Here is a 12,266-nt window from a genome sequence, read left to right as displayed (position 1 = left end):
CATATGATCACGTTATGATAAATGCCCAACACTGGTTTCATGTAAAAACAATAATATATAATTTTCTTAGAAGAATTTGATCGATAATCTTAATTAAATGTCAACAATAATATAATTTTATTTTAATATTATAATAGTTTATCTCAAGAATATAATATATATATTATTGTCTTAATTTTATTATAATAATTTTTTAGTTTGAACATATACTTCTAACATGTTTTTTCTTTTGAAGAAAATTATTCTTGAATAAATAATATATTTTTCATGGCAGAATTATATAATATTAAACAAACAGGTAATTTTTATTTATTTAATGCTATATAATCCCTTTTCAAGATTTATATGTTGAAAATAAAGATATTCAAAACAAGAAGTCTTTTTTTCTGTGTAGAAATAAAATAGTTAATATTAAATATGTCTTTTAGTTTGTGTGCCACATACATATTTTAAGAGAAGATTGCTCTGCTTATAGATCAAAAAATTACTCAGCAAGTATTTCCCTATATAGATCAAGATACAATACGTGAATTAATTCCACTGGCTGGGGAAAGGCTATTATTTAATATTAAATTTAAAGCTGAAATCCAAAACGTTCAGATCCAAAACGCTGAGATTTTACAAATTCATGATCCCATTGACATATTAAGAGATACTGAGGTAATAAAATAAAAAAATTATTATTAAATAAGTAAAAAAAATATGATAGAGTTAAGATATTTATTTTCTTTTTTTCTTTACTTTCACATTACAGGAGATCCAGCTTTCTGAACAGATCATAATCAATACTGAGGTTGAAGTAAATGTACAAGAGGATCTTACAGAGGATCTTATTAATGAGGATCTTACAGAAGAGTTACAAACCAGAATTACAGCTGTTACTGGTAAAGGATCAATATTGTTTCACTATAACACTATTTTCTGTTTAGGAATTTGGTATTAGATATTTGATATTAAAATCATTATTATCTTGATTATCATTATCTTTTTTGTAGATTTTTTCTATATTTACATTTTTTTTTGTAGCTTGAGCTTGATTTTGAGAGGAAATATACTGACAAATTTATGAAATTGTTTGTGAACTGGCGGAAACTATTAGATTTTTTATTTGGAAAAATATCTGCAAAATTAAAAGATTTTTGCAATGATGAAGTTTCTGATGGTAAAAAAATTGTCAGAAATTAGTTTTAAAAAAAAAATGTCCTTTTCGAGATTATTATAACTATTTACTTTTTTCAGATCTCGAGACACTTCAAGTGTTGAATAATCTTTCTTATTTGTTTGCTTCTATAAATGCAAGGAAACAAACTAAACAAATAAAAGAGTGCGTCCATCTAAGGCTGAAGTGCAGGAAAGTTTTATTCTTCATATTAAAATGAGTTCATATTTTTTGTGATCTTTTGCAGTTTTCAATTAATATCTAATAACATAATAAAAACCTCACAACATGAAGCTGAACATTTTATAAAGTCTAAATTATATTTTATTTGCAGATAATTGGAGATTTGGAAGTACAACTTAGAGCTCGGGAGGCAAAACTGATTCAATACGGTTGTACATTTCAACCTTTGGTGACAATCATTGGACCAGAACTAGCCTGTATTGAGCAGAGTTTCGTCGTTCTAAGAGTCAAAAAATATTATGAAGTGGACACTCCTTTGAAAGCAGTAGATATTTGTTTCAAAATTTTCCACGTTCTACATATTCAGTATCCTCCTGAGTGCGCTCAATTATGGCAGTTCCTTCAGCGTGCTGCCTATGAGATGCCACGAAATCGTCAATACGACCCTCATTATAGTGGAGTCGAAGCTCTTTTGCGCGAATTTTCTCAATTTTCTAAAAATTAGTGTTGTCTTTCTAGATTAAGTTTTATAAAAACAAGTTTTGTATGTTCTTTTATGTGTATACGATTTGTGATTTATTTTTAGTTTATTTTTTTTAATTTAGCAAGTTTATTAATGTTAAAATTTATATGATTTATTTTTAGTGCATTTTTTTAGTTTAGTTAGTTTATTAATATTAAAGTAAAAATGCCTGTATGTAGCTTGTGTCACGTAAACCTCCTATCCATTCGAAGCTTGTTAATTCACCTTGAAATAAGACATTCCATAAATAATACATTCAAATGTGGAGAAAATCTTTGTTTTAGAACATTTAGTTTAAAAAATTCCTTTAAAAAATATTTGCAGACAACTCACAAATTTTCAATGGAATGTGAAGTAAAAAAGAAAGAAACTATTGAGAATGATTTATGTAGTAACAGTACATCAGAAATTAATTTTGACTTTACTGAGAATAATGAGCCAAATATTAATGACAATATTAATGACATGAAATGTGTTACTTCTAAAAAATTTTCATCATTGCTAAGACAGTCAGTTGATTTGTTTGTTGCAAAACTTTATAGTAATCCTCATTTTTCCAGAAATTTAATTCAAAAAGTAGTTGTCGATTCCAGTTTAATGGTTGGGAGCGAATACGTGGCACTTTTAAGAGAAAAAGTTTTAAATGTTCTACAAACTGGTCAGTGCGCTCAAAATGAAGTTCTAGACATAGAGTTAATGTTTAAGATATTAAAAAACCCTTTCAAACATTTACAATCAGAATATCTTTGTTGCAAATATTTTTCAAATGCAGGTGATTATGTAGCTCCAATTCCATATGAAATGGGTAAAATGTTTTGTGCAGAAAGATGTAATAATACTATGAAGGGAAAATATATTTCTGTATATGGTCAGTATATTCCATTAGATTTTATGCTACAAAAGTTTTTTGAATTGTCTGGTGCTTTAAAAGAAACTTTAAATTACATGGATTTCCTTGAAAAAGATAGTAAGGGTCTTCATAACTTTGTCCAGGGCTTCTTATGAGCAAAAAAAAAAACAAAAATATAGTAAAGAGGATATTGTTTTTCCTTTGTTTGTATATTTCGATGATTTAGAGGTAAACAATCCTCTAGGAAGTCATTCAGGGAAACTTGGTGCTGTCTATGTGACAGTGCCATGTCTCCCTCCAGAATGTTGTTCCATTCTAAAAAATATTTTTTTAGTACTTTTATTTGAAAGTTGGACAAAACCATATTTTAAAAATAAGGCAACCTTTGCTCCTCTTGTAAATGTTTTAAAAAGACTCGAAAATGATGGTATTACTATTAAAAGTAGTGAAGGAGATAAGCATGTTTATTTTGTATTAGCACTTATCACTGGTGATAATTTAGGCTTAAATGAAGTTCTTGGAATGGTAGAGTCATTTTCTGCAAACTATTTTTGCAGAATTTGCAAAATGCATAAATCTGACACACAAGATGCGAATATAGGATGTGTAGAAGAATGTGCACTTTTGAGAGATCCTATCAGTTATAAAGAGGACTTAAAGTTAAACGACTATACACAAACAGGATTAAAAGAAGAATGTACGTTTCATGAAGTACCATCATATCATATGGTTGAAAATTTAAGTGTAGATGAGCTTCATGATCTAAGAGAAGGCCTTTGTAATATTGTTATGATCCATGTTATCACTAATCTTATAAATAGTAAATATTTTACTTTGAAAAATTTGAATAACAGGATGCTGATGTTTGATTATGGTTCAAAACATTCTAAAAAAGTTTCCTTATATAACAACTGATAATCTTTTTAAAAAACAAAAACTGAAAATGACTGGATCCGAAATTCTTTGCTTTGTCAGATTATTTGGAGTAATTGTGGGTGATCTTGTTAATGAAGAAAACCAGTTTTGGCAATTATATTTATTACTGCGTCAAATAATGGACATTGTATTGGCAAAGAGATTGTATAAAGGAGCCACTTTTCAATGAAAAGCTCTCATAGAAGAGCAACATAGATTGTTCATCTCTTTAACTGGAAAATGTTTAACTCCTAAAATGCACATTTTTATACATTATCCTAGAGTTATTGCAGAAAGTGGCCCTATATCTCACTTGTCTACTATTCGAAAAGAAGCAAAGCATAGAGACCTGACTCAGTCTGCAAAATTTAACATGTCTCGCGTAAATATTGCACATTCTCTGGCTGTCAAACATCAATTAGGCATGTGCTATCGCTTTATTTCCAAAGAAGGCATAATTCCAGACACACAAATCGGTTCAGGCCAAATTCTTTTTTAAATGAAATATTATCTTTCTTTGAAAACCTTTTAATTGATCTTAGAGGAACAGAATGTATGAGTTCAAATTGGATGGAATATAAGGGAACTATTTATAAGAAAGGAATGGTTGTAGCGACAGGTGCTCATGATTTGTGCCAAAGTTTTGGAAAAATAAAACTAATTCTTCATCCTAGTTACGATGCTTGTCCTATTCTTGTTTGTAATATCCTTAAGAATATTGGTTTATACAAACATGTTTTAGGATATGAAATAGAAGAGACTGATGATTGGTTATGTATAAAATTAAATGATTTACTTGATTATAAACCCCTTTATGCGCATACAATGGCTACCGGAAAAAAAATTGTTGTGCTTCATTATAGTATTTAGAATAGTTAAATATCCAATTAATAAATGTATGTATACATTATAATTATATGTATGTATGTATACATTATAATTATATCAACAATATATTATATAATTATATTATTATTATATGAGGTAATTATACAAAAATAAATTGTCTAAATAATTCACGTCATTGCTTTTTTTTTTCATTAAAAATTCTATAATATGAATATAAAACAGAACAGCGAAAAATTCTAGTAAATCAGCAGCTATTTGTGCAAATGTGAATTAAAGACAGCGATCACGCGTAACTTTTTCCCTGACGGAAAGGTGAAAAATGAAAAATTTTGCCATTGAAAATAATATGTAAAAAGTTACGCATGATTGCTGCCCTTAACTCACATTTGCACAAATAACTACTGATTTGTTAAAATCTTTCATGAAACTTTGACTAATGATTGGTAATCCTAGCAAATCAAATATTTTGCCAACAAATAAAACGGCATAATGATTTTACATAATCGCTCGTCATACAAATAATTTGCTGAAGAAACGAAAGACTGTTAGTTATATTTACGGTGGCAATTGCTACCACAGCAAATATAAAGTAACAAACCAAATTCGTCCCTCGTACTGCTATGTTTGTTGTCACAATAGTAACTAATCAAATTTGTTACAGGTACTTCTTTTTCGTTATTTTAACAAAAGTATTTCTCTCAGTGTATTGTCCATGGTAGCCAACTAAGTAGCCAATTTTGCAATTGCGCTTGCAGCAAGCAATGCATAGGAAAGACCCAAGGAGGAAAGTCCCGAGTAAATTAGGGGGAAGTAGCGAGATGTTAATCTGTGACGCAATGCGCCGGCTGCAGACATTAAGATACGCAACAAATATTTATTTAACACAACGCTCAATTATTGCACAAAAATCGATATCACGTTCAAAGGATTAATAGATTATATGTGATTATGTTATAACCGATAACACTCGTCCTCCCTCGCGAGTTTCTTTCCTTTCGTTAGTTATTTTTATCCAGGTGTATATTACGCAAATTTTTTTTCATAGAGTTACACGGCCAAAATGTAGGTAGATGTTTGTTTTCCACAGTTTTGTCTTTTGACGGGTGCAACAATTATGCTTATGACTTAAATAATGGTTTAAGAGAGTGCACTTTCCACACTGGTTTGAAATCAATTTGGACTTCCCAAAATAAGTATACTTTGTGAATCAGTTGCATTTTGATATTGATAAGGTACACTTAGATGTAGGTGACTCAATATCCGCATTCTTTACTGTAAGAGAGTATAGCGTTACAAAATAAATAAAAATAAATATTTGTCTATTTCTATTTGATAAAATTACTTTGTAGTAACTTTCCTCATTGATTTGAAACTTGCTAATCAAACGATTATTATGAATAATAAAAATGGATGCAATTTGTATCAATTGTACGGTAGTTCATTGATAAGGTAGATGACTCAATCGCAAACATTCCGTGACGCAATGAAGTACGTCAAAGCTTTGCCGAAAGCTTGCCTATAAAAAGCCTGCCGTTTGGTTCAACTTCATCATATATAGTGAAGTTGAAGTTGAAGTGAAGTTAAAGAATCACGAAAGGGCAAGAAAATTCGCGGTTTTGACGCCAATCATCATCATCGTTAACTACTTTGATTCAAGAAACATGTAAGTAACTACATATTGCAAATGTTAAAAAAATTAATCTGTTCTATAGCCGAAAAACTGGTATTTTTTAAAATTTTTTATAGAGAAATATTATAAATAATACTAATTTTAAAGTTAATTTCACTAGTGGACGCATACATTTTAGCCGTAATTTTTGTTTGTAATTTTTAGACTCAATTTTGAACTCTATTACGTATGTACATACAAGAAAACATACAGATTATTAGTGTTATTTTTATAAATTAATGATAAAAATAATTTATGATCAAATTTTGTTCATTTTGATTAACAATAATTAATAAGAGTTGAGGGCTCTTCTATTATTTTATAATAAGATAAATAATATAAAGCAAATAGACCCGTAGCTGGATTTCAGTGCTCAATCATTTATTTTACATTAACGCTTACACTCAAAAAAATATTTCGCTGATGTAGTTAGATTTCTAGATATCGCAACAAGAATGTATCGCTATTTTTCGTATCTGTGAAAACATTGTTTGTCACATATAGAATTTATAGCAGTAATGTTCTAGCAATAGCTTCTGAAAAATTTAGGTACCATTGCTAAATGTTATTCATTGCATGATCTAACACGTGATTGATCTTATATAGATAGGCGCTTTAGAGAAACTTTCTTTTTAAAGTTCACAAACAATACAGATATATATTCTGTTTCTGTCATCTAAACTGATTAAGTAATTACATATGCAATATCACAACAGTTGCTAATCATTTATCTGTTTTAGTTAATTTTTTACACCTAGAAAATTTTAGCTATTATTGCAAGATTATTTTTTTGAGTGTATAGATATGATCATTAGCGCTTATAATCAAACGGTTTATTCAATTAAACAATCATTTTGATTAAACTGATTAGATCAATATCAAGCTAAAAATTTGCTCTCTTATTCATTATATTATTCTATAATTGGAAACATGTATAGTATAAAAATAATTCCATGATTAAATCACGCGTAACACATTTTTGATGCAAAGAAATCGATCTGTATAAAATTTGTTTTGTTAATATTTCTTTAACATTTCTGACAATTATAAATTAAGAGAGAAATAAGTGTGAATGCAATTAAAAGCACAGATTGTATTGCAATTATTTATATAAAAAAAACAGATATAAAAATAATGTAGTATATCAAATTAATTGAAAATGATTTATATAAAAAAGAAACAAAATGTTTAAATAAGATTTATAAATAGATTTATATCGTAAAATGTGGGTCTTCCCCATAAAAGATAATCAATAATTTACGAGCTAATAAAAACCAGCGCGGTTATCGGAGCGCAAGAATCATTAACTGTTAATAAATTAATATCTAAAAACCTTCTTTAATTTTATAGAATATAAGAAAGCAAAGAAAAGATTCTAATTATAAGCAAAAATAATAAGTGATTAAAGTGACAAAATATATAAGTGATTAAAGAAAAAGAGAATTAGTGTTCACAAAAAACAGACTCATTGACGCGTAAATAGCATCCAAAACAACATGTCAAAGTATAGTGAGAATTGTAAATTATAGCCGGTTAAATCTGGATAATTGTAACGGTTTAACAGCGGAAGCGATAACATGTAGTCTCTTTAAATTCTGATTTCCTAGAAATCACTGCGGTCCGATTAATATATATATACCGCCATCGAATGTGCCAACAGATTGATCAGAGTACTTCGTAGTTGGTTTGGAAGACTTACGTCACAATACGTCAAAACAAGAAATGCGAGAATCGCATATGAAAGTCGGGATCAATGTTTAAGCTTTAATTTGATATTTTCCACAATTGGCTGATATTAAGACACCGATAAATAATGGTCATGGAGTGTGAATTGCAAAATTGCGCACTACAGCACGAGCAAGACACACATCCATTATTAAGAACAATTATCAATCTTTTATCAATCAAAAACTTTTATCAATCAAACGTTTTAATTACACATGGCGAAGAAGTAAAACTGCCGTAAGATCGCTTTAAGGAAGAGTTTATTCTCTCAGAATCTTTCCATAACAATGTTTTGCTCAGATGAAGAAATTCAGTTATGCGAAGAATTGTTATCTTTTTTCTACGAAGACATTTTATCTTTTACTGTTTACTGTGTTCATATCCGGGATAATGAGATAATACGTACTCGCAATCTTTCGGAAAATGAATTATTGTTGATGCATTGTTGTAATAATTGTAGTATCGCCATAGCGCGAAAAATAAAAAATTCAATTACTCCAGAATATTAACATTATCTTTATGACAGCAATTCACAGTGCTAAGTGCCGAATAATAATTAAAGTAGTTCGGGTTTATTACTTAACCGAAATAGATTAGCTGCTTATTGACGATATTCCCACGAGCGGCACGTGTATATGCATTACGTGTAAAAATTTTACACACGAGATATAGTAAAGAAAAATTATAATTCAAAGAACGCAACGTGTACACCGTGCGCCCATAAACCGCGCTTCGATCTTTACGCGAATCTAATTATTTAATTGAAAAACTGATTGATTTGTTGATATATATATATATAACTTTGTTTGGAAACACTGGTTACAAACTCTTTTTAGTTGATATCTTCCTGAGTTACGAGTCTTCAAAATTTAAGTACCGCCGGCGTTAGTATTACTCAAAATGTATCGCGTGGAGATCGCACGGTCGGATTTACGCCTCTTCGGGGTGCTTGATTAAAGTGAATCCTCTTGCCTCTCACTTGTGTGTGTGTGTGTGTGTGTGTGTGTGTGTGTGTGTGTGTGTGTGTGTGTGTGTGTGTGTGTGTGTGTGTGTGATTTAGGCCTACAATAATTGTTGAAATGTATCGCCATTCTGCTGGATACATAGTTGCAACCATCTTTCGAAGGCAGACTGCTTTTCTCAAAACGTCTCAGGAGCGCATCAGACGAGCGTGCAGAAGTCTACCAAGAAACGTTCTGAGAAAAGCAGTCTGCCTTCGAAAGACGGTTGCAGCGCGGTACATCTTGGGTAATACTAACGCCGGCGGTACTTAAATTTTGAAGACTCGTAACTCAGGAAGATATCAGGAAGATATTAACTAAAAAGGGTTTGTAACCAGTGTTTCCAAAACGCCTTGACGCCAGCTACAAGAATATGCAATAAAATATCAGGATTCCTATTTAAGAAAATTAAGGTCACCTTCACCTGACCTTGGCACAGCGCCTTCTGTACAAAATCCTCCATTGTCATCTTCTTTTCCCCTCGAAACCCTACAACTTTTGTATGAAACATTTTTTTGTATCTCTCTTAGTTTCCGAAATATCCGCCTGGGGCAATAAAAATGAAAGACCTTTTATATATATTTACAGATGGGACACGAAAATATACTGATTAAACCATGGCGATTTCTGAGAAATCGAAATTTGAAGAGATTACATGTTATCACTTTTATGTTGATTAATACTTAGATTTAACCGGCTACAGTTTACGATTTAATTATCAAAGTAAATTATATCAATAAATATTTATTCTTGTTGAATTCAAAAGTTTATTCAACTCATATTTCTGTAAATATATAAAATATATATATTAGAATATTGTGTTTTTCTTTTTTTAGTAAAAATCTGCAGTAACTACAGAATGATGGAATCTTGGACAACACTGTGTGGCATTGCTATTGCAATTCTTCTTTTTTATTACTATTTTACATCAACTTTCAATTTCTGGAAGTCACGCGGCGTCCGCGGTCCACGACCGATACCGATATTCGGCAATATTAAAAATGTCATGCTTGGGAAAAAGTTCATAGGCGATTATTTGACGGACGTATACAACGATTACAAGGATGAGCCATTGATTGGAATATTCGCTAAGAGAACACCCATTCTTATCGTGAACAATCCAGAATTTATTAAGGATATTCTCATCAAAGATTTCTCTACATTTTGCGAAAGAGGAGTCCTGAACATTAGCAAGAAGGTATGTTCTGAGCTGTTTTATGATATTCAAGATATATTTATAAATGTACAAAGAGTTACTTGAATTTGATTCTAATTTCGTCTTTCTCGTGTTACAGAACGATCCGCTGACGCACAATTTACTTAATCTGGAATACAAAAATTGGAAACCATTGAGGAAAATGCTAACGCCTATTTTTACATCCGGTAAACTGAAGAAAATGTTTCCCTTAATATTGGAATGCGCCGATCATCTTGAACAGAACGTAAAGGAAATGGTGAACCAAGAAAAGCTCGTAGAGTGTCGCGAGCTAACGGCAAAGTACACGACCGACGTTATCGGAATTTGCGCTTTCGGCATCGACATCAACGCTCTGTCAGATGAAAACAGCGAATTCCGTAAAATGGGAAAAGCTATAGTCACTCCATCTTGGAGTAATTTGTTATGGTATTTAACGAAGCAATCCGCACCATGGCTTTATGATATCCTTGCAAACGTTATACCTGAATCAGAAGCTACCAAATTCTTTTCACACACTGCACTGGAAACTATAAACCATAGGCAAATGCATAATATCATTAGGCACGACTTTATTGACATTCTAATCGAATTAAAAAACCGTCCGGATAAATTTAAAGATATTGGTGAGTTAATTGTTTATTCTTACGTTTGTTTTCAATTATATAACTTTTAGTTATAAAACTTTTTATAAATTTGTTAACAAGATATTTTTTTATTATACAAAAATATGATACATGTTTGCTTATATAAAGTAATTTTGCGAATCGCACTAAGCTAGAGTTAAATTTGACTTTAAAATTATGCTGATTGATTCATTGTATTAATTATCGAATAATTATATAAATTGCAAATATTAATAATAAAATAATTACGTTTCAGAATTGACTGACAGTTTGTTAGCTGCGCAAGCATTCTTATTTTTTGTTACCGGCTTTGAGGGTTCATCAACGACCATGAGTTTTGCACTTTACGAATTGGCATTAAATCAAAAAATACAAGACAAGTTACACGAGGAAATTGATGAGGAATATACAAAACATGGTAGCGATTTAATATATGACAACATAAATAAAATGACTTACTTGGATAAAGTGTATAAAGGTATGTCAAACTCAAACATTTATTGTATCCTTTTAATACACAAAACTGTATTTGTAAAACTCATCTATGATAATTTTTTATATATACAGAAACCTTACGAAAATATCCGCCAGTGACAGCACACTTCAGAAAATCAACATCAAATTATACATTCCGTGGTACCAATGTTAATATACCAAAAGGACAAGAGGTATGGATACCGATTTATGCGATTCAACAAGATCCAAATATTTATCCAGAGCCAGATGTTTTCAATCCAGAGAGATTTAACGAGGAAAATACGCAGACTAGGCAAGCAACATCTTACTTACCTTTCGGCGACGGACCGAAGAGCTGCATTGGTAAGTTAAAACGCGTTTTTTAAATATCTCTTTTACAATAGAGATTTTTATTCAAATTACATTCAACTAAAAAATTTTTTAAATCGAAAATTACAGCACCTTTTATACAATGTCCGTTTTCTATTTCCAGGAGTTCGTTTCGCAGATTATCAAATTAAAGTTGGAATTATAAAAATATTGCGAAACTATAAAGTCAAGACTTGCGAGAAGACAGAAATACCGATAAATAATCCTAAAGCATTTTTCTTAGCTCCAAAAAATGAAATTTATTTGAAATTAACTAAAATTGATCGAGATTAATTTAAGATTTTAAAGAACTTTATTTATTACATTACTTTAAAATTTTAAAGAACTTTATTTATTACATTAATTTAAGATTTTAAAGAACTTTATTTATTACATTAATTTAAGATTTTAAAGAACTTTATTTATTATATATATAATATTTATGTTCCTTACTGTCGCAAGGTTGAGACTGTCATCTCAACTTGCTAAATATGACTTTTTATTTATAATTCTATTTATTTTATTTAATTAATTTAATTTAATTAATTTAAATTATTATTCTATTTATTAATTATTATGTTATCTGTTATTATTTTATTTAAAATGTTATAAAATGTATAAAAAAATAAAGTGACATATTTAAAAATATTTACTTCCAAATGTTTTAATTCCAAAATATTTGATAATAGCATAATCCTTTATAAAATATTCCTGAAATATTCCTTTTTATAAAGTTGTTTTATAAT

At 29.8% G+C, this 12,266-nt stretch overlaps 1 protein-coding gene across 2 annotated transcripts; it reads left to right on the top strand.

The window, feature by feature from the left end:
* Positions 1 to 6,007: 6,007 nt before the first annotated feature.
* Positions 6,008 to 12,168, top strand: LOC105672926 (probable cytochrome P450 6a13). Of its 2 annotated transcripts, none has more exons than XM_012368203.2 (6): positions 6,008 to 6,142; positions 9,711 to 10,072; positions 10,170 to 10,695; positions 10,952 to 11,173; positions 11,263 to 11,514; positions 11,645 to 12,168. In XM_012368203.2, exons 2-6 carry the CDS (start codon positions 9,734 to 9,736, stop codon positions 11,812 to 11,814), a joined length of 1,509 nt encoding a protein of 502 aa, XP_012223626.2. In that variant the 5' UTR covers positions 6,008 to 6,142; positions 9,711 to 9,733; the 3' UTR covers positions 11,815 to 12,168. The 2 variants fall into 2 exon arrangements, with proteins under 2 accessions (XP_012223626.2, XP_067213206.1); XM_067357105.1 differs by lacking the exon at positions 6,008 to 6,142 and adding an exon at positions 9,362 to 9,597.
* Positions 12,169 to 12,266: the final 98 nt, after the last annotated feature.

This window comes from Linepithema humile, chromosome 6, assembly GCF_040581485.1.
Source record: "Linepithema humile isolate Giens D197 chromosome 6, Lhum_UNIL_v1.0, whole genome shotgun sequence".
NCBI classification, from domain to species: Eukaryota; Metazoa; Arthropoda; class Insecta; order Hymenoptera; family Formicidae; genus Linepithema; species Linepithema humile.
This window is presented reverse-complemented; position numbering and strand designations above follow the sequence as displayed.

What these genes read in the sequence shown, in the direction of transcription:
- LOC105672926 (XM_012368203.2), top strand. Translation starts at nt 9,734, where the DNA reads ATGATGGAATCTTGGACAACACTGTGTGGCATTGCTATTGCAATTCTT. An exon ending in TCCTGAACATTAGCAAGAAG is followed by an intron (nt 10,073 to 10,169) that starts GTATGTTCTGAG and finishes CTCGTGTTACAG; the next exon opens with AACGATCCGCTGACGCACAA. An exon ending in CGGACCGAAGAGCTGCATTG is followed by an intron (nt 11,515 to 11,644) that starts GTAAGTTAAAAC and finishes TTCTATTTCCAG; the next exon opens with GAGTTCGTTTCGCAGATTAT.